Source organism: Ovis canadensis, chromosome 6, assembly GCF_042477335.2.
Source record: "Ovis canadensis isolate MfBH-ARS-UI-01 breed Bighorn chromosome 6, ARS-UI_OviCan_v2, whole genome shotgun sequence".
Lineage (NCBI taxonomy): Eukaryota > Metazoa > Chordata > Mammalia > Artiodactyla > Bovidae > Ovis > Ovis canadensis.
This window is the reverse complement of record NC_091250.1, coordinates 32,526,584-32,549,290: the sequence shown is the minus strand read 5'-3', so window position 1 is coordinate 32,549,290 and position 22,707 is coordinate 32,526,584. Positions and strand designations below refer to the sequence as shown.

The 22,707-nt window shown below is 38.4% G+C and overlaps 1 protein-coding gene and 1 non-coding gene across 2 annotated transcripts in view; both read right to left on the bottom strand.

Annotated features, from left to right (window-relative positions):
- Positions 1–6,942: 6,942 nt before the first annotated feature.
- The window catches only part of COL25A1 (collagen type XXV alpha 1 chain), a 527,569-nt gene continuing 511,804 nt past the window's right edge, over positions 6,943–22,707 (bottom strand). The window contains exon 37 of the mRNA XM_069593542.1: positions 6,943–7,138. Within this exon, the coding sequence (XP_069449643.1) occupies positions 7,010–7,138 (129 nt within the window). The 3' untranslated portion in view covers positions 6,943–7,009. The remainder of the gene's footprint in view (positions 7,139–22,707) is intronic.
- On the bottom strand, positions 15,307–15,441 carry LOC138443025 (small nucleolar RNA SNORA70). The gene has a single exon (XR_011257954.1). It is a non-coding gene; the product is annotated as a small nucleolar RNA SNORA70 (small nucleolar RNA).

The following is a 22,707-nucleotide window of genomic DNA, read 5'->3' as shown; positions in this document are numbered from 1 at the left end:
CTTGATAGGGATTGCATTGAATCTGTAGATTGCTTTGGGTAGTATACTCATTTTCACTATATTGATTCTTCCAATCCATGAACATGGTATATTTCTCCATCTATTAGTGTCCTCTTTGATTTCTTTCATCAGTGTTTTATAGTTTTCTATATATAGGTCTTTAGTTTCTTTAGGTAGATATATTCCCAAGTATTTTATTCTTTTCATTGTAATGGTGAATGGAATTGTTTCCTTAATTTCTTTTTCTACTTTCTCATTATTAGTGTATAGGAATGCAAGGGATTTCTGTGTGTTGATTTTATATCCTGCAATTTTACTGTATTCATTGAATAGCTCTAGTAATTTTCTGGTGGAGTCTGTAGGGTTTTCTATGTAGAGGATCATGTCATCTGGAAACAGTGAGTTTTACTTCTTCTTTTCCAACTTGGATTCCTTTTATTTCTTTTTCTGCTCTGATTGCTGTGGCCAAAACTTCCAGAACTATGTTGAATAGTAGCAGTGAAAGTGGGCACCCTTGTCTTGTTCCTGACTTTAGGGGAAATGCTTTCAATTTTTCTCCGTTGAGGGTAATGTTTACTGTGGGTTTGTCATACGGCTTTTATTATATTGAGGTATGCTCCTTCTATTCCTGCTTTCTGGAGAGTTTTTATCATAAATGGATGTTGAATTTTGTCAAAGGCTTTCTCTGCATCTATTGAGACAATCATATGGCTTTTATTTTTCAATTTGTTAATGTGGTGAATTACATTGATTGATTTGTGGATATTGAAGAATCCTTGCATCCCTGAGATAAAGCCCACTTGGTCATGGTGTATGATCTTTTTAATGTGTTGTTGGATTCTGATTGCTAGAATTTTGTTAAGGATTTTTGCATCTATGTTCATCAGTGATATTGGCCTGTAGTTTTCTTTTTTTGTGGCATCTTTGTCAGGTTTTGGTATTAGGGTGATGGTGGCCTCATAGAATGAGTTTGGAAGTTTACCTTCCTCTGCAATTTTATGGACGAGTTTGAGTAGGATAGGTGTTAGCTCTTCTCTAAATTTTTGGTAGAATTCAGCTGTGAAGCCGTCTGGACCTGGGCTTTTGTTTGCTGGAAGATTTCTGATTACAGTTTCAATTTCTGTGCTTGTGATGGGTCTGTTAAGATTTTCTGTTTCTTCCTGATTCAGTTTTGGAAAGTTGTACTTTTCTAAGAATTTGTCCATTTCTTCCATGTTGTCCATTTTATTGGCATATAATTGCTGATAGTAGTCTCTTATGATCCTTTGTATTTCTGTGTTGTCTGTTGTGATCTCTCCATTTTCATTTCTAATTTTATTGATTTTATTTTTCTCCCTTTGTTTCTTGATGAGTCTGGCTAATGGTTTGTCAGTTTTATTTATCCTTTCAAAGAACCAGCTTTTGGCTTTGTTGATTTTTGCTATGGTCTCTTTTGTTTCTTTTGCATTTATTTCTGCCCTAATTTTTAAGATGTCTTTCCTTCTACTAACCCTGGGGTTCTTCATTTCTTCCTTTTCTAGTTGCTTTAGGTATAGAGTTAGGTTATTTATTTGACTTTTTTCTTGTTTCTTGAGGTATGCCTGCATTGCTATGAACTTTCCCCTTAGCACTGCTTTTATAGTGCCCCACAGGTTTGGGGTTGTTGTGTTTTCATTTTCATTCGTTTCTATGCATATTTTGATTTCTTTTTTGATTTCTTCTGTGATTTGTTGGTTATTCAGAAGCTTGTTGTTCAGCCTCCATATGTTGGAATTTTTAATAGTTTTTCTCCTGTAATTGAGATCTAATCTTACTGCATTATGGTCAGAAAAGATGCTTGGAGTGATTTCAATTTTTTTGAATTTATCAAGGCTATATTTATGGCCCAGGATGTGATCTATCCTGGAGAAGGTTCTGTGAGCACTTGAGAAAAAGGTGAAATTCATTGTTTTGGGGTGAAATGTCCTATAGATATAAATTAGGTCTAACTGGTCTATTGTATCATTTAAAGTTTGTTTCCTTGTTAATTTTCTGTTTAGTTGATCTATCCATAGGTGTGAGTGGGGTATTAAAGTCTTCAACTATTATTGTGTTATTGTTAATTTTCCCTTTCATACTTGTTAGCATTTGTCTTACATATTGCGGTGCTCCTATGTTGGGTGCATATATATTTATAATTGTTATATCTTCTTCTTGGATTGATCCTTTGATCATTATGTAGTGGCCTTCTTTGTCTCTTTTCACAGCCTTTGTTTTAAAGTATATTTTATCTGATATGAGTATTGCTACTCCTGCTTTCTTTTGGTCTCTATTTGCATGGAATATCTTTTTCCATCCCTTCACTTTCAGTCTGTATGTGTCCCTTGTTTTGAGGTGGGTCTCTTGTAGACAACATATATAGGGGTCTTGTTTTTGTATCCATTCAGCCAGTCTTTGTCTTTTGGTTGGGTCATTCAACCCATTTACGTTTATGGTAATTATTGATAAGTATGATCCCATTGCCATTTACTTTATTGTTTGGGGTTCAGGTTTATGCACCCTTTTTGTGTTTCCTGTCTAGAGAATATCCTTTAGTATTTGTTGGAGAGCTGGTTTGGTGGTGCTGAATTCTCTCAGCTTTTGCTTGTCTATAAAGCTTTTTATTTCTCCTTCATATTTGAATGAGATCCTTGCTGGGTACAGTAACCTGGGCTGTAGGTTATTTTCTTTCATCACTTTAAGTATGTCTTGCCATTCCCTCCTGGCCTGAAGAGTTTCTATGGAAAGATCAGCTGTTATCCTTATGGGAATCCCCTTGTGTGTTATTTGTTGTTTTTCCCTTGCTGCTTTTAATATTTGTTCTTTGTGTTTGATCTTTGTTAATTTGATTAATATGTGTCTTGGAGTGTTTTGCCTTGGGTTTATCCTGTTTGGGACTCTCTGGGTTTGTTGGACTTGGGTGATTATTTCCTTCCCCATTTTAGGGAAGTTTTCAACTATTATCTCCTCAAGTATTTTCTCATGGTCTTTCTTTTTGTCTTCTACTTCTGGGATTCCTATAATTCGAATGTTGGAGCGTTTCATATTGTCCTGGAGGTCTCTGAGCTTGTCCTCATTTCTTTTAATTTGTTTTTCTTTTTTCCTCTCTGATTCATTTATTTCTACCATTCTATCTTCTATTTCACTAATCCTATCTTCTGCCTACATTATTCTACTATTTGTTGCCTCCAGAGTGTTTCTGATCTCATTTATTGCATTATTCATTATATATTGACTCTTTTTTAATTTCTTCTAGGTCCTTGTTAAACCTTTCTTGCATCTTCTCAATCCTTGTCTCCAGGCTATTTATCTGTGATTCCATTTTGATTTCAAGATTTTGGATCATTTTCACTATCATTATTCGGAATTATTTATCAGGTAGATTCCATATCTCTTCCTCTTTTGTTTGGTTTGGTGGGCATTTATCCTGTTCTTTTACCTGCTGGGTATTCCTCTGTCTTTACATCTTGGTTATATTGCTGCATTTGGGGTGGCCTTTCTGTATTTTGGCAGTTTGTGGAGTTCTCTTTATTATGGAGTTTCCTCACTGTGGGTGGGGTTGTATCAGTAGCTTGTCAAGGTTTCTTGGTTAGGGAAGCTTGTGTAGGAGTTCTGGTGGCTGGAGCTGGATTTCTTCTCTCTGGAGTGCAATGAAGTGTCCAGTAATGAGTTATGAGATGACAATGGTTTTAGAGTAACTTTGAGCTGCCTGTATATTGAAGCTCAGGGGTGTGTTCCTGTGTTGCTGGAGAATTTGCATGGTATGTCTTGTTCTGGAACTTGTTGGCCCTTGGGTGGTGCTTGGTTTCAGTGTAGGTATGGAGGTGTTTGATGAGCTCCTATTGATTAGTGTTCTCTGGAGTCAGGAGTTCTCTGATGTTCTCAGGATTTGGACTTAAGCCTCCTGCTTCTGGTTTTAAGTTTTATTTTTACAGTAGCCTCAAGACTTCTCCATCTATACAGCACCGATGATAAAACATCTAGGTTAGAGATGAAAAGTTTCTCCACACTGAGGGACACCCAGAGATGTTCACTGAGTTACATGGAGAAGAGAAGAGGGAGGGGGGAGTTAGAGGTGACTGGAATGAGATGAGGTAGAATCAAAAGAGGAGAGAGCAAGCTAGCCAGTAATCACTTCCTTATGTGTGCTCCACAGTCTGGACTGCTCAGAGATGTTCACGGAGTTATACAGGGAAGAGGAGATGGAGGAAGGAGACAGAGGTGGCCAGGAGGTTAAAAGAGGGAAATGAAAAGGAGAGAGACAGATCCAGCCAGTAACGAGTTCCCTAAGTGGTCTCCACCTTCTGGAACATACAGAGATTCACAGAGTTGGGTAGAGAAGAGAAGAGGGAGGGAGGAGACAGAGGCAACCTGGTGGAGAAAAAAGGAGAGTCCAAAGGAGGAGAGAGTGGTCAAGCCAATAATCTCGCTCTCAAGTAAAAATGGGTACTGAAGATTGGGTTTTTAAAGGTACAAAATTGATAACAAATACCAAAAAGCAAAGATTAAAAATTTAGAGTAGAGGTTGGATCTTCAAAAATACAATATTAAAGAAAAGAAGAAGAAGAAAGAAAAAAAGAAAACAAAGTCACAAGAATTATTAAAAAACAACAACAACCACAAAAAAACATATATGGCATTTGCTTTAAAAATAGGGTCTCTTTTTTTTTTTTGAAAAGTAATAGTAGGTTACAAAAATAAACATTAAAGGAGAAATAGAGGGCTTAAAAATTTTTAAATGTTAAAAAAAACAGAAGAAAAGAAAAGAAGAAAAAACAAACAAACAAAGAATGATCGTAAAAATAGTAAAGTATATCTGGGCCTTTCTCTGGTATTATTGTGGGCAGTGTGGGGTCAGTTCATTTTCGGATAGCTCCTTGGTCCGGCTTATATTTCTCAAGATCTATAGGCCCCTTCCTATATAGTCGGTACTAACGACAGGGTTTTAATCTATTGCACCTGTTACTCCCGAGGCGGTTCCCTCTGTTTTAGTTTCTTCTGTTTGCTGGTCTCGTCAGTGTCTGATTCCTGCCCTGACACAAGGGGGGCAGTGGTGGACACTTTTTTAGGCTCACTTGTTCAGTTGCGCTGTTGGGAGGGAGGGATGCTGCAAACAAATAACACTGGCGTGTGCTCGCAGTGTCTCAGCCACACTGGGCCTGCCCCTGTTCACGGCGCACACCGCTCAGGCTCTAGGTTGCTCTGCTGGGGAACTGTCTGAGGCTGGCCCTGGGCAGCATGCACCTCCCCATTCTAAGCTGCTCAGGCTCAGGCACTCAGGTAGTCCTCAGAGGCGCAGACTCGGTTGGGCATGCGTTTTGTGCCCTTCCCAGGTCTGAGTAGCTCGGGTGTTTGGCAAGCACAGTCGCTGTGACTTATCACCTCTCCCATCCCTGCTGCTCAGTTTTCTGGGTGTACAACTGGCGCCCCTTCTTAGGCGGATGGTGACTGTCCAGAACCCCAGAAGTCCAGAAGTCTTAGTTAGCGAAGAAGCCTGCTTGCAGTTTGGTAGTTAATGTCTCTCTGGGGCTACGATTACCCCCTTCTGGCCCTTCCAGCTCTGGCTGCCTGTCACTGGAGGGGGATGGTCTGCAGCCGGCTAATTCTGTTCTGTCCTTTGTTCTGTGCGTGGTCCTGGTGGTGCCTTATGTTAGAGCTTTTCGCATGGTAGCTATCCCACAGCCTGGTTTGCTAGCCCAGGTTAGTTCACTCTGGTTCCACTTGGGGCATTTGGGCCCGATCCTTAAAAAGCACTGCAGCCTGCGCCTCCCTGCCCAGCCCCCGATTGCTAGTGGCAGATGCAGGCGTCTGCGCTGCTTCTCTGCTGGGGGAGTTACCACTGGGCTCGTACTCTGTGGGTTTTAATTATTTATTTATTTTTTCTCCCTGTTATGTTGCCCTCTGTGCTTTCAAGGCTCGCCACAGACTCGGCAGCAAGAGTGTTTCCTGGTGTTTGGAAACTTCTCTCTTTTTAAGACTCCCTTGCCAGGATGGAGCTCCCTCCCTACCTCTTTTATCTCTTTTTCTTCGTCTTTTATATTTTTTCCTACCTGTTTTTGAAGACAATGATCTGCTTTTCTGGGTGCCTGATGTCCTCTGCCAGCATTCAGAAGTTGTTTTGTGGCATTTACTCAGTGTTGAAATGTTCTTTTGATGAATTTGTGAGGGAGAAAGTGGTCTCCCCGTCCTGTTCCTCCACCATCTTAGGATCGCTTCTGGTTATTGTTTTAAAAAGCACATAATTCATTTAATTTTAAAAAATCAAGGATTTATTAGTGGGAAGACCCTACATACCATGAGGCAACTAAGCTAGTGTAGGTCACAACTACCCAGCCCATGCTCCAGAGCCCGTGCTCCGGAACAAGAGAAGTCACCCCATGAGAAGCCCAAGCACTGCAACTGGAGAATAGCCTGCATGCAGCAATGGAGACCCACTGAAGCCAGAAATAAATATATAATAAATAAAATAAAACCAAAAAAGAATTTTTTAGCACCAAGGCAAATTTTTTTCTGCCAGTTTTCAAGTAGGTGGGCCTTTCTAGGGCAAATATTTTGTTTATAGCTTATTTATTTTAACTGATCTTTGCCAGTTAGCCCTCAGATTTCTGAGTTTTATCAAATACACATCTGTCCTTGGGTTTGCTGGGAAAGCCTGCTAATGGTATATGTAAGTTTTGTTCTAATCCTTGCATTATTGGGATTGGGAACTTGTAGAAACATGAAGTTTGTTTTTGATACTGTCCTCTTAAAAATAAGACCTTACTTCAAATAAATGAAATAAATTTGGGGTCACTAATATGACCAGAAGGACTGGCAGCTATAACTCTTTATTATATGTGAGCTTTTAAGGAAACTGGGTCCAAGGGCGTTTAAGGGTACAGTTTTCTGGGCATTCTGGGTCTGCCCTCTATTGGTGAGATTATTTAAGAAGCCGTTACCCCTCAGAATTCTGTGATGGGAGGACAGAAAACCTTTTTAGCAAGTAGTGTGATTCCTAACTCTGGTTCTGGTCTTAGAGAGGAGGGGATGATGACCCTTCCGGTTCCCAGTTGTTAGAAGTGTGCATGCATTTGGAGTCTTTTAGGGTTTGTAGCTTCCTTCCTTGCATCCAGCCATAATCCTTTCCAGTGTTCTTGACCTGCTGAGTGAGAAATGAAGGGAGTTTGGCCAAAATGGCCCTTTGTGTCACACTACATACCCTGAACACACCTCTGACTTTAAATTGACTGCAAGGCCATTAGTTTTAGCCTTGTGGTGAGTGTGGAGAATCAGCTTCGTTTCAGATTCTGGTGCTGCTATTTTCTAGCTGTGTGAGCTTGGAGGAAATCACTCAAGATTTCTTTCAGTTTTGTAACATGTAAACTGAGGCCAATAGTTTCTATTGTTGGTCCCTGGTGGTCCAGGTGTCAAGAATCTTCTTGTCAATGCAGGGGACACAGGTTCTATCTCTGGTCCAGGAACTAAGCCCCTGCGCTGTGACTGCTGAGGCCCTCTCACCCTAGAGCCTATGCTCTCCAACAGGAGAAGCCACAGCAGCAAGTCTAGGTAAGTACCACACCTAGAGAGTAGCCCCTGTTTGCCACAACTAGAGAAAGCCCAGAATGAAACGTCAAGCAATTAAGACCCAGCGCAGCCAAAAATAAACATAAATAAAATTTAAAAAATCATATCTAAATCCCAGGGTGATATAAATGAGATCATGTTTGTGATGACTTAGCATGCTGGTAGGCAGTGCACACTCATTAAATGACAGCTATTACTATTACCTCTGTACTTGTAGAATCTCTTTGTGTCTTATTTTTACAGACCTTGATAGCAACTTATGTGACTATTTGTTGAGCTGAACTGATGGAGTAGAGTTTGGTCACAGAGCCCATGTGATATTGAACTAAGAACCCAGTTAGGTTTGGATGGGTTGGCAGATCCCTTAGATTCAAGCCATCACCTCAAAGGATCTTGAAGAAGAGTGTTTTCTTGGTTTGTTGTGAACCTATTGCTAGTATCAGAAAATAGCTCAAGTGCACGTGAGTGAGAGGCCTGGCCTCTGCAGAGGAAATGTCATTAGAGTTACTTACTAACTTCTTGTTGAGCTTCAGTGCTAGCTGGCTTTTAGATAAAATTCAAACGTCTTCAAGAGAACACAAGCATGCACTGAACTGCTATATGGCAGAAGAGTTTATGAGTTAGCCTTTATTGAGTGTCAATAAAATTACGCACTATTAACTTTAACAGGAAGAGACTATTTCATGAAAGTTTCAGTACCCTAAGCTTGGTGTTAATCTCTGTGTCTTTGTTACTATTATAGTACATCGTGTAGTGCCAGCCTTGGAACACAAAAGTTCAGAGTGTTCTGGCGTGTGGAGCTACTCAACAAAGACACTGGAATTCTAGCTTGTCCAGCTTTGATTGCACTGTGCAAACCACACAGGAGAGAATGTACCAAAATGCCTCTACTTCAATGGTTCTTAATGCAGCTGTCCTTTGATGGTCTTTCCTCTCATTGTTCATTCCTGAGTCCCATATATTTCCCCTGTCAATAATAAACTATCTTTAGTGGTGATATTTGTTTTGAACTCAAGTTATAGAGGAAAACAACCTGCAGTGTTATTTATAATTGTCAAGATACGGAGGGGCTTCCCTGGTGGCTCAGTGGTAAAGAATACACCTGCCAACGCAGGAAACATGGGTTTGATCCCTGATCTGGGAAGATCCCACAGGCCTGGAGCAACTAAGCCCTTCCACCACAACTCTTAAGCCTTGGAACCTGGGAACCACAACTACTGAGCCCATGTGCCCTAGAGCTCATACTCTGAAACAACAGAAGTTACTGGAGTGAAAGCCCACACATCACGGCTAGAGAGTAGCCCCCGCGCGATGCAACTAGAGAAAAGCCTGTGCGGCAACAAAGACCCAGCGCAGCCATAAATAAATAAATAAAATTTTAAGGAAAGATATGGAAACACTCTAAGTGTCTATCAACAGATGAATGAATAAAGAAGATGTGATATATGTAAGAAAGAAAAATATTGTGTGATCTCACTTATATGTGGACTCTAAAAAAGTTGAACTTATTAAAGTAGAGAGTAGAATGGTAGTTTCCAGGGTCTAAGGAGTAGGCACAATGGGTGCAAAAAGTCCAGTTTCTGTTATGTAAGATGAATAAATTCTGGAGGTCTAGTGTACAGTTTCATGTAGAGTCTAATGCCTATGGTTAATAATACTGTATTCTCATCATGCACACACACCAGTGGTAACCATGTAGGGTGATGAATATGCTAATCAGCTTGATCTTGGCAGTCATTTCAAAACGTATACATACATCAAAACACCATATTATATACTTTAAATATATACAATTTTTATTTGTTAATTATATTTCAATAAAGCTGGGTTGAGGGGAGAAAAAAACTACTTATCCTTCCCATTAGCTCTCCTATTGGAGTTGGTGCTTACATTATACAGATGCTTTTGTGACGGTAAAGGCATCACTGAAATGCAAGAGAAAGCATTTAGCTTTTAACAACGAATATAGATTGGAACCTTCCAATCACTGTAATCTTTCACTAAGATAATAGATACACAAGGCTTCTGCTCTGTAGAGAATAATAGCTAGTGCTCACTGAGTATTGACTCTGGGCCAGGCTCTGACTTAAGCCTGTGTACGTATTAAGTCACTGGTCTAGTCTAGAGTTAGTCGCTCAGTCACGTCCGACTCTTTGCAACCCCAGACCCTGCCAGTCTTCTCTGCCATGGAATTCTCCAGGCAATTCTCCAGTATTGGAGTGGGTTGCCATGCCCTCCTGCAGGGGATCTTCCCAACCAGGGATCTAACCCAGGTCTTTCACATTGCAGGCAGATTCTTTGCCATCTGAGCCACCAGGGAAGCCTGTATTAACTCACTACCTCGAGGGAGTGAAATGATTCCCATTTTACATACTAGGACACTGAAGCCCACTGAGTTGAGATAAATTGCCATGGTAAGGGGTCAAACAGGGATTCAAATACAGGCCTTTTGACTCCAGCAACTGAGTTCTTAAACACTAAATGATTTGCCTTTTGAATGCCAAGAAAGACTTCAAACATCAATTAAGAACATTCTAGAAATAATTTACTCCTAATATTACCCCCTCAAAAGAAACTCAGAAGAAAATGATGAGACTTTAGAATAGATTATTTCCTACCCCCAAACATCTCATGGAAATACACGTTAAAAAAGCTTTTGGAACATTGTGTGTTTTGTGGGTTTTCACACTTTATTTCTTGGTGTAGGACATTGTTCTAGAAGTTAGGAGACTCTGGTTCTATGGTCTGCTAGGAAAAACTGTGTCATCTGGGCCAATCTTCCTCTCTGAATCCTTTTCTCACACAAAATATTAATATATGTTATTCATCTTGTATGTTGTGAGAATCAGATGTAATTGATATGACAATGGCTTAAGTACATAAAATGCTATGTAAATTTAAAGTGATATTATTGTTTACTATCACTAGTCACATATGGAATCATGTCATTTCAGGGTGGAAGAAATGTTGGTGGAACCAAGTACCTCCGAGAGGGCAGAGAGATGGAACTGTACAGCGGTAGAACTTTGCAGAGCTGTAATGTTTGTCTTGCATTAAGATACTCATGCAGTGACTTATTTCTGGATAACCAGTGATCCAACTTCTCTGAGTCTCAGCTTTTTTATTTGTAAAAGAGAGAGAATAATATTTGCTTCTCAGCATTATGAGGATTCAGTGTGACAGTATATAAAATAACAGCCTGTCACATGCTCTTTCAGGAAATCCTCAAATAGCTTAATATTTTGAAGATGAATAGAAGTCAATAAGTATTTAAGTATTACCATATTGAGAAGAGTTTCAAGTATTCTTACTAGTATAGTATGAGAAAGGTATGAGATATAGATGGCATCTTTATTTTACAAAAAATGTTGGTGCTATAACTACTTAAAAATTTTAGCAAATGACAATACTACAAAATCTGATAATTTGTAGTTCCTTTAAATTTATTTATATACACAAATAATTCAAATAATCTGTGAATAATGGCAGGTAGTGAGCAGAATAATGAACCTCCAAAGATGTCCATGTCCTAAATCTCTGGAAAATATGAATATTTTATGCTATCCACCAAAGGAGAATTAAGATGCAGAAAAATTAAATTTGCTAACCAGCTGACTTTACAATAAGGTGAATCTTAGATTATAGAGGTAGACACGTATAATCAAAAGGTCCTTAAAAGAGGAAGAGGGAGGCAGAAAAGGAAGAACCAGAGAGATGGCAGCGTCAAGAGTCGGCCTGATGTTGGCTTTAAAGACAGAGGAAGGAGGCCATGAGCCAAGGGGAGTGGACAGCCACTAGAAGCTGGACAATCCAAGGATGTGTCTTTCTCTCCCTCTAGAGCCACCAACAAGGGATGCTGACCTGCTAACACCTTGACTTTATTACAGTGAGACCCATTTTGGATTCCAAACTATGGAACTATAAGATAATATATTTGTACTGTTTCAAGCCACTAAACTTTGCTAATTTATTACAGCTGCCAGAGACAAGGAACAGAGGCAGTTTTGTTTCTTTCTTTCTAACACTTTTGCTTCATTTTTAATTTTCTGATTGCACTGACTGAGACTTTCAATACAATGTTTAATAGTAGTAGTGATATTAAATATCCTTTTCTTATTTTTTATTTTAAAGGAAATGTGTCTAACATTTTGCTATTAAGAAACATGTTTGTAGATTGCGGTGATTCTTTTTTTGTTTTTTGGTCACCGGGCATGGTTTGCAGCATCTTAGTTCCCCAACCAAGGATTGAACCTGGGTCCCTTCTAGTGAAGGTGCAGAGGCCTAACCATTGGGCTGCCAGGGAATTCCCAAGAAAGTGTTCTTGTTTTGTTTTTTTTTTTAAAGAAAAATGTAGATTTCCATGGTAGTCCAGTGGTTGAGACTTTGCCCTTCCAATGTAGGGATGCAGTTTCCATCCCTGGTTGGGAAACTGAGATCCTATTAACTGTGTGGCATGGCCAGAACAAAAAGTAAAAAAGAAAGATATTTGCTCCAGGCTTCTAATATATTCATCCCTATATCATGTTAAGGAAATAATTCTTTTCAATTTTTATAAGGAATAGCTATTGAATTTTATCAAATGCTATATTTCAGTCTCCCCATTCTTTTGTTATGTCTTTCCTCTCCCTCCCTCTTTTTTGGTATCAAGAGCATAACATAATTAAATTATTTTCCCTATCTTATATTTTTGGGAGGGGTGATGAGTCAGGGAGGAAAGTACTCTTTCAAAATCAATGAGTCCTTTGGCCCTTAAAGTAGAAAAGGTATCTTTACTGTTGTGGAACTCTCGGAGCACTGCTAAAATGCTTAGATGAATTAAAAAAGAGAAGTGAGAGCTAATTATGACAGTATATTTTGGACAGTAAATATAAAGTAGCAAATAGTGCAAAATACATCACTAAAACCTTTAAAGATAAATTCTCTCATCCAACATTTTGAACCAATTTTTCCATTATCCCTTGCATCTATGTTTGCTTTGACTGATATTTTATGAAAGGGAGACTGAATAAGAAACTCCACAGTTATTCAACACCAGATAGTTGAATATCTATGTGGTTCAGATAGTTGATATTTTATCTACCCCCCATCATTTCAGCCACAGGTGGAGTCAACAGCTCTTTCTTCCACAGTCTGACAACATCAGTGTGCCCATCTGTTCAGTCTGTGACTTGATATACAGGTTCAATATAAACGTGGTTCACCTGCTTTTCTTGTTCTCATATTCCAACCTGCCCTTCCACTTGTAAGTACAAACTCATAAATTAGCTAGAAAAGTTTGTGTCTGGTTGGCTGCCTATTGTATGCTCTGCTGAAACACGTTTTCCACATGGGACTTTATTACTCTTGGATCTTGTCATTGCCTTGAATGATAGATTTGAGTCGACACTCAAATCAAGTTCCAATTCAAGCGAATCCGAGTACATTTTAGAGTGGAGATGTGAACGAGGATTGAGGCTAGCAATGAAGATGAGGAGGTGGAGTGGAAAAGCATGCCAGAGGGTGAGGTGTATGGACGAGGACAGCTTTGAGCAGAGTCGCTTCTTGGAGCGGCCCCTGTGATAGGAATGCTGACCGAGCTACAAGATAAGACACAGGCACACGGATTGCCTGCATGTCTGAGCTGCGGCAGGTGTTGATTTAGATCAAATTCTATTGGAGAGCAGCATTTTCCAAAGTGTTCTCTGGAGACTATATCCTTCATCCTCTTCATGGACATTCCAGTACATATTCTTATATTTAATGATTTTTTAAAAAATAGAATACCCTTTACTAGATCATAAGATATTTCTAAGGAACACAACTTGATCCAAAAGAAATAAGGAATAGATCCCTTAAGTCTTTTTTGCTTTCACTATTTGATGTTGATATTGATTCGATATTGATGTAAGAGAACAGAAAAGAACAGGCCTATAGAACTATGTTATCATGTCTGAGTTAATGGAATAATCATGCAATTTTTAGCAAGAATTGTATTCTCACTGTTTCATATTTTCACAGTCAGTTGCTCATAATATCCTTGGATGGCTTGTTCTGTATCCCTCTGGGTGATTGCTTTCTTCCACTTATTTATTCAACAGGCATTTATTGAGTGCCAACTCCCTGCCAGGCATTGCGCTGGACATTCAGGACTAACGAGTAAACAACAGAGATGCTCTGTGGAACGGTACCATGGGAGTGCTGTGAGAAATTAAACCCAAAATGCAGAGGTAAGAATGTCTAAATTGAGACACAAAGGATAGATAAGAGTTGGGGAGGTGAGGTGGGGTTTTAGGTGAAGATGTGATGAAAAAGTGACAGACTGGGGCTCTGGAAGTGACAGAGAAGAGCTTGGTTGAAGAACTGAAAGACAGGTGCAGGTTGTAAAAGTACAGGAGAGAGAATGATGAGGGGTCAGGCCAGAGAATTTTTTTTTTTTAAGTTTACTTACTGTCTGCTAATTGATTGTAAAAGGATATAGATGAAGAGCCAGATGGAAGAGATGCATAGGACAAGGTATGTGGGACGGGCACAGAGCTTCCATGCCCTTTTTGGGTCCATTAGTTTTCCCCCAATCTCCATGCGTTCACCAACCTAGAGGCTCTTGGAACCCCATACTATTAGAATTTTATGGTGGTTCATCAAAGACATTAACTCGATTTCCAGCCCTTCTCTTTTCTCATAAGGATGGGGGGTTAGGCCTGAAAATTCCAAGCTGTCTAATCATGATTTGGTCTTTCTGATGATCAGTCCCCATCCAGGAGCCCACCCAGAGTCACCTCATTGGACAAAAACGTTCCTATCACCCAGGAAAGATGGGTGCTTTATCCATTATGTACATTAATAAAATAGGTAAGTCTAAGTGAGTTTGTTGTTTTTGTAACTTTTGTCTCTCATTTATTCATCTGAAAATATTTAAGGAAAATCTATGAAAATTGGGTTCATCTTTGGTATACCATCCAGTAGAGGAGAGAGATAAACATGTAATTATCAACAACTTGATAAGTGTTTTAGCAGTGACAAGTAAAAGTAATTATTGGAGCATAGAAGATGGGAGAATTTAACATTGGCAGGAAGGGGTATTTAGGATGTTGACACATGGATTGGGTCTTGAAAGAGCAAGAATTCTTTTTTGACTGAAAAGTAGGATTTACTGGTGGGTATGCTTAAGGAGGGGGTGTCCCAGGTGGCTCAGCGGTAAAGAATCCACCTGGCAATTCAGAGACACAGAAGACGTGGGTTCAATCCCTGGGTCAGGATGATCCCCTGGAGTAGGAAACGGCAACCCACTCCAATATTGTTGCCTGGAAAATTCCATGGACAGAGGAACTTGGCAGGCTATAGTCCATGGGGTCACAAAGAACTGGACATAACTGACCACACAACAAAAACTATGAGTAAGGAAGGGACGGCCCTAAGGCTCTGCTGACTGCAGAGACTGTCATTTGTTCAGGGGTCATGGTTAGGGATGTGTCTGACCTGTAGCCACCTGGGATGAGCTGCTTTTCTGCCACCATGTTTTCAAATTCATCCACATTAAACCAGTAAATCCCCATTTCTTGGAGATGTGGATCTTTTGGTAGCCAGGGAACTTGAACTTGGTTCTGCAGAGGGCCTCAACCACATGCTCCTTGTTCTGCAGCTTGGTGTGGATGGACATAATGTTTTGGTTAATGGCTACTGTGCCCTGGGGCTTTCCAAAGGCACCATGCATACCCGTCTGGCACCTAGACCGGAGATAGCATGCCAATTATAAATGTCCACCAGAAGGGTTGTCTCCAAGGTCCCTTAGGGCAGCCCATACAGGCCACAGGCTGCATACACCACCAAGGAGGCTGCTGTTTGTGGCTATTGCACACTGGGCCCCCATGGGGAATAGAGGAAGGTCAGCTCAATTGGCTGTAAAAAATTTTTAAAAAGAGCAAGAATTCTTCAGATGGATGGTGAGGATGGGATGGAGACTGTTTCAGGCCCAGGAAGCAGGCAAAGGGCTCCTCATATAGTTTAACATGGGGTGAGGGTTGCTGACCAGCAGGAAATGATGCTAGGCAGAGTGGGATCACAAAGGGCTTGCTACTTTATCCCCAAGTAAATATCTGCATGATAACGGGGGACCACAGAGGATTTTAAGCAAGGGAATGGCATCGTTAGTCTTCTGAACAACTGTTTTCTTTGACGGTTTTGGCATGTGCACTTGACGTATAATGAAGAACATTACAGAAATCTGTTGTTAGGCTCATTGTAGTTGTGCCCTAAACAATAGCACCCTCCAAGAGAAATCTCACATAAGGTTATTTCTTGTCAATCAGCTTTGATTCTTCTGAGAAAGTAGTATTTTCACTTTATAGATGATGTAAACATGTTATTGACATATTTCTTTTTTTGTTATGGACACCGGGAAGCTCAGAGTCATATAATTTTAACTCCTATCTTTTCATTACAACTTTCTTTGTGACCTTGAACTTTGTTTAAGTCTGGTTTTCTTGGTTGTTTTTAAATGTATGTATTTAATTTCTTTATAAGGTTTGTTTAATTTACTTCAAATTCTATAGGAAATGAAATAGATAAATTCATAAATAAGACATGGCCATATTTGCTTTCTTTAAATCTGTCATCACCCTCAGAGTGACATGGAGTATGAGGTGGAGGGGAGTTGGTTATTAGAGGCAGGGAGGCCATTTAGAAGGTTCTTCTAAAAGTCCCCCCAAAAGAACTGGGGGAAGCCTAGACTGACACAGTGGTAATGGGGATGAGGAGAAAGGAGGTGGGTCTCAAGAGATATTAGGGAGATAGAATTGAAGGGATTTGGTAATTAGATGCTGCATGTGTGCAGAAGTGGGTGGGTAATGAGAGGCAGGTGGTGCCTAGAATAATTCTGACATTTCCATCATGTTTGCTTAGATGGCTGGTGGGGGACAGTACATTCACTATAATCTGGAAGCTTGGAGAAGAATCATGTGTGAAGATGAGGGTGGCCTGTGGGACATCCAAGTAGACGTGTCTGTAATAGTTGGTTTGGAAGTCAGAAGAAAATCTGCATTGCCGATAATAACTTGATCTTTGTGGGAGTAAATGAGATTTCCTGGAGAAAAAAATATGGTGGAGAAGAGCAAAAGAAGCATGGGGGTCAGAATCCTGAGGATTATCATTTAATGGTCAGGTAGAGGGGAAAGAGCTGGCAAAAGAAAATGAGAAAGAAAAGCAGGAGATATACTGTTGGTGGGAATGTAAACCTCTATGGAGAACAGTATGGAGGTTCCTCAGAAAACCAAAAATAGAGCTACCATATGATTCAGGAATCCCACCCCTGGGTATGTGTCTGCTTAGTCGCTCAGTCATGTCCGACTCTCTGTGACCCCATGGACTGTAGCCCACCAGGCTCTTCTCTCCATCGGGATTCTCTAGGCAAGAATACTGCAATGGACTGCCATGCCCTCATCCAGGGGATCTTCGCAACCCAGGGACCAAACTGGGGTCTCCCACATTGCAGGTGGATGTTTGTACCATTTGAGCCACCGGGGAAGCCCCACAGAAAACTATAATTCAAAAAGATACATACAACACAGCAGCACTATTCACAAAAACCAAGACATGGAAGCAGCCTCAATGTCCATTGGCGGATGGATGGATGGAGAGCATGTGGTATATGTATGACGGATATAGAGCATGAGTAATGGAATATCACTCAGTCATAAAAAAGGATGAACTAATGCCACTTGCAGTGACATGCATGGACCTAGAGATTATCACCCTAAGCAAAGTAAGTCAGAAAAAGACAAGCGTCATAGGGTGTTGCTTATATGTGGAGTTTAAAATATGATACAAATGAAGATAACTATGAAACAGACTCGCAGACACAGAGAATAGGCTTGTGGTTTCCAAGGGGGAGGGGAGGGGATGGGGAAAAGAAGGACTGGGAGTTTGGGATTCGCAGACGCAAACTATTACACATAGAATGGGTAACAACAAGGTCCCACGGGGTAGCACAGAGAATTATATTCACTATCCTGTGATAAACCACAATGGAAAAGAATGTATATATATGTGCATATTTAATCACTTTGTTATACAGCAGAAATTAATACAGCATTACAATTCAACTATACTTGAATAAAAATTTTTTTTTAATGTAGGAGAAAACAAGAGTGAAGGGACATAATATGGGAACTAAAGGAAAGAGTGTTTAAAAGGGTGGCAATGGTGTTCTTGCCTGGAGAATCCCATGGACAGAGGAACCTGGTGGGCTGCAGTCCATGGCTTCATAGAGTCAGACACGACTGAGTGACTAACACAGTCACCTGCATCAAATGGGCAAGAGAGATGAGGGCTCTTTCAGTGAGGACCTAAAAATAGCTGATGACTTAGAGAGGCAGTCAGTTACTCACTATTCAATACATTGATGTGATTACTAGGTGCTATATTCTAATCCCTGATCTGATGTGGTACAGGTAAGAATCAACTGAATATAAGGGAGTTTAATTCAAGATGGATGGTTCTGGAAGAAAAGTGAACTTGGAGGAGAAGCTCAGTATAGTTTTTACTATCTAATTAACAGAAAGTATGAGTCTTTTTTTTTTTTTTTGGCAGAAAATCACTGTAGCTAAGCACTAAGTTGAATGGTAGTGTGACAATACTGTAGAAAAGCAGAACAAAATTCTTCATGGACTGTGTTTAAATCAGAGAAGACAGACCACGGTGTTCGTGAATATCAATAAAGCTTTATAACAAAACAATTCATGACCATGTTTGGATTAATATTGTAATAATTACACACTTTTTACATTATGAAAATAAGTCATAAATAGTGTAAAAATAATTACGAAGATCAATTTCTCACAAACTAGGAACCCTGAAAACAAGTTAAAAAAGCAAATAAAAACAAATTAGAAACTGAACACAAGGCAGTTATCTCCAGGCTGCAAATCAAAAACCATTCATGTCTTTTGATTCAGTAATCTCAGCTGGAGAAATGATAGTGAAATGAAACAAGAAATCAAACAGGGAGAATTCAATCTTTCAATTATTTATACTATAAAGAAAAACAGGTTTGTGCCATATTTACAGTGGTAAGACACAACACATTCTTAGAATAATCAATTACATGAGACTGGCCCACAAAACATTAAGAAAAATATGCAGTGTAATGCTTGCCAAAATATTTTTTTTTTTGCATTTTCTCTCATTTTGAATTTACGTGATTTTTTTGGCAATATAAAAATAGCTGCACATAGAGATGAACTTTAAAATGTAAAAAATACAAATAAAAATATATTTTCTAAAGGAAAATCAGATACATACATCTTTTAAAAATGTTATTAAATTGCATGAAACATTTACAACAGTATAAAGAATATTCACATAAATGTCAATAATATGTAAGACATTCTTTTGTGAATTCAATTTATTAATATTTCTGAGATATATGAGAATATCCACTGCATTTTGAGAAATGTTGGTACTTTGTTATCTGTAAATCAAATGTAATGGGTCAGGTTGAAAAAGTCTTCTTATTCCTCAAAGGACAGTTTTGTCAATAAGCAGCATAGGGTAACTTCTGCATTTAAATACATTAAAAAATGAGAAATGCCATTAAAATGTTTCAGTATTGAATTAGCAAAAACAAAATCCACTTAAAATTTAAGTTGTAAGGGTATCTCTGCTATGGCATATAGTAAATCCAGCTGATATGAAGCTGTTTCAACAAAAATGGGAAAGATTAGGGACTGAAGGTCTTTACATTCTAAAATAACTTAGCAGAATCATAACTGGTCAAGTATGTTAATTCCACTAGGAGTGAATTGTTTTAACAGCCAGAATCACAGGTGACTGTTCTTAATCATTATTCTTAAGAATATAAGATTAAGTTGTTGTGGTTCTGACTTTTTAGAGATAGCAAGGTTTCTGTTTTGGTAAAAATTTTAAAAGTTCATTTTTGGTAATAGTAACTATTAATATAAATTCATTATCAAGAAGTAGAGAAAAACAAGATTTCAAATATCAATATCTGCATGTTCCTATGATCATTTATTAGGAGACATAAAAATGTCACCCACCTTAACAAGCATTGCTTATTTCTGGGCAAGATAATATATAATGGTCAAAAAAACAGAATGAAATATTGTGTTAACTTTTTATGCTACAATAGAAACATTAAAAATAAAACTTTGGAAAATTAAGCATGTTTTCTAAGTGATAAAGACATGATACCAGTTAATTTTTCCATTAATTTGATCATGCTCATTTAATCATTTCCAAACTAGCAGAGAGGTGTATATATATATAGTAGACAAAGCATATATAGATTGAACTACTGGGTGAATCAGAGTTCTTACTGTCTCATCAGAACATCATGCACAAGGTTTAAGAACAGATCATTTTTGGTATAAATTAAAGATATTCTCATGTTTTCTATGAAATCAAATAAGAAAGAAAAACCTTTCATGACGGCTTTTCATAATGAAAGTGAAAATTAGAAGAAAAATTTCAGCATATTTATGTGTCACGTACTGTATGTATGTATGCAAATTTGTCTAATGTTGGTTTTGTCACTCAATCAAATTATATAAGCTAAAAGGTGAAAGTTGATAAAGGCATATGGTACAAGAAATGAACATGAGATAAGAGGATCCACAATCCAAATAAACACACATCATCTAAAGGTATGCTGTTTTGTTTTCTTTTACATTAAGAAAGACTGGTCATTGAACCATAATTATAGTAAATCCATAAACTTTAAAATTAAAATCACACACTAACAGTTTAGGAATGCTATTAAACAGAGAAATGAAATTATCCATAGTAGAACTGCATTTTTCATAAAGAAAGAGAAATACATTAGCACCAACATAAATGGAAAACAATTTAAAAGCTAAAACACATACCAATTTGACATTCTTAAAAGATGCTTATCAGAAATAGAACCTGATCTTGACTTATTTCCAATGTGTCTCTCATGTATTTTTTCTTAATCTTCTATCCAATGAGAAATTAAAAGAAAGAAAACTCAAAGAAAGATATGTATCTGCCAACACATGTATCAGCAGACACATTCATGAGTTCATTAGGCAATTACTTGAGGATTTTCTACGTTGATAACAAAATGGATGATTTAAAATATTTTAATAACAAAAGCTGAAAATTATGCATGATGGTTAAGACCTAGTAATTCCATGGAACAAAGAAGGACCACGGTCCTTTGGTTTTCCCCAAAGAAACAAATATATTGAAAGCTTACAGCTTCCTTTAATCATGGAATAAAAATTAATTTTGTCAAATTAGTTATAGAGCAAAACCTCAATATACACATAGGATAGAACAGTATTCTAAAGGGCTGTGTTTAAAAAATATATATATTTTTTGTACGTGAAATGTTTCTCTTTTGATGCTGAGGTATTCTCTTTTGAAGCTGTGCAAGTTTTAAATAGTGATCCATCTTGATTCCTCTTTCTGCTAGAGGAATAGAAAGAAAGATAGATAGGAAGAAATATAGCCACCAGATTTTTCTCGACACTACTGTTTGTTTTCCTAAAGAGATTGTAGCTTTACCCGCTTTAGTTCATTTTTCCAAACCATTTAAGACAAATTGTTTCAGACATTGAAAAAACACCATATCCTAGCCAGCTCATCCAAGAGATGGGTAGAAAATGCCCTCTTTTGTTTGAAAAATGCTAAATTGGTTTCGGAGTGTGGAATGTTACTAGAAATGTTACCAATTTGATTGATAGATTCGTTCAAACATCTTTCAATTCTCCAAAACGTAATCGGAACAAAAAGAAGGCATTTTGTATAACTGAGCATTTGGTTATATAATCTGAAAGAGATCATAAAGATCTTAGGATCCCTGTTTTACAAGCGTATCTTAACTCTTGTCACCAGAAGCCAATAATGAGGTAATTTCCCCTCTGCTGGTGAAAACCTATACATGAAACCAGGAAATTTCCCACAAAACAGCCCGAAACGAGAAATTATATTGTCCAATGGGTTGAAAGAGTGACTGCTCATTCATGATGTTCCTCCTAACGTAACCCTTCCACTAGAACACGTCATTTCAAAACACGCTAGCAACTCTTTACTGTGCAAAGAAATGCTCAGTCTAATACAATTAGGTAACTTTTGAGCAAGTAGTTGAAAAAATACTCCTAATGGCAACTATATTTCACAGCTTTCTGAGATCTCAGATTTGGTCTGTGCATAAGATAAACATTTAGAAATATAAAAAAGATAAAAGAAATCTAAATATAGATACAACTTAGATCTAAATAGAACTACAAGAAATAGAAATGAGTTAATACTGTCAAATGTGACCAAATCTTGACTTTATCTTAACTGATAATCACTATGTATGTTATATTCATCCTACAAAAAAAGTCAAAAAGTACTGAAAAATGGCTTAACTTTAATGCTTTACAATGACTGAACTGAAAGTGGAGCTTCTTTTATATTCTCCTCAATTATTCAGAACAAGAGAGAAGTTAGCAAAAGCTCATCTGGACCGTTGATGTACCAAGTTGCAAGGCTTTGAAGACCAAAAAAAAAAAAAAATATTCAAAGTAAATGTGACTAAAGCTGAAAAATAAAGTTTCCTGAATATTCCTGGGACTAAAAGAAAAAAGTATTAAAAAGAATGGAAAATATCTTTCTGTTTCTAGAAGTTTGTAGAAAATGTTTAGCATGGGTTGGATCTTGGATGGGAGCAAGCTCTCACATCAGCTTCTGTAGACAGTGTAGGGTGAACTCTCCTACATCTTCAGGAAAGGTTGTCTCATCCACCCTCTTCCTGGGATTTGTGATTTCTTCAGCAACCCAAACTTTGGTGAGATGTACACATGCTTTGTCTTCAGGAACAAGGACTGCCATTCCAAGAACCTCCTACCCCAAAGAAGTGCTGTATGCCTCTGTCATTTTCCAAATGCACCCATTTTAACACTTGCTGGAATTTGGTTTATTAAAAAAGAAAAAGTCCACTATTCTGGGTGCCTGCCTTTTTGTAAACCTCTTTTCTACTTGGTCACATGAGAGAGCGCAGGAGGCTGAACCAATTCTCTATCTTTTGTCTTCACTGCCAACGGCAGCCCAAGGAAAACTGGTGTCAGCAACTAGCTCAGCCCCTGGACGTTTTAACCAAGGAGGCCACATGAGCCCACAATACTGGAAGCTGAAGATCTGTAGCTG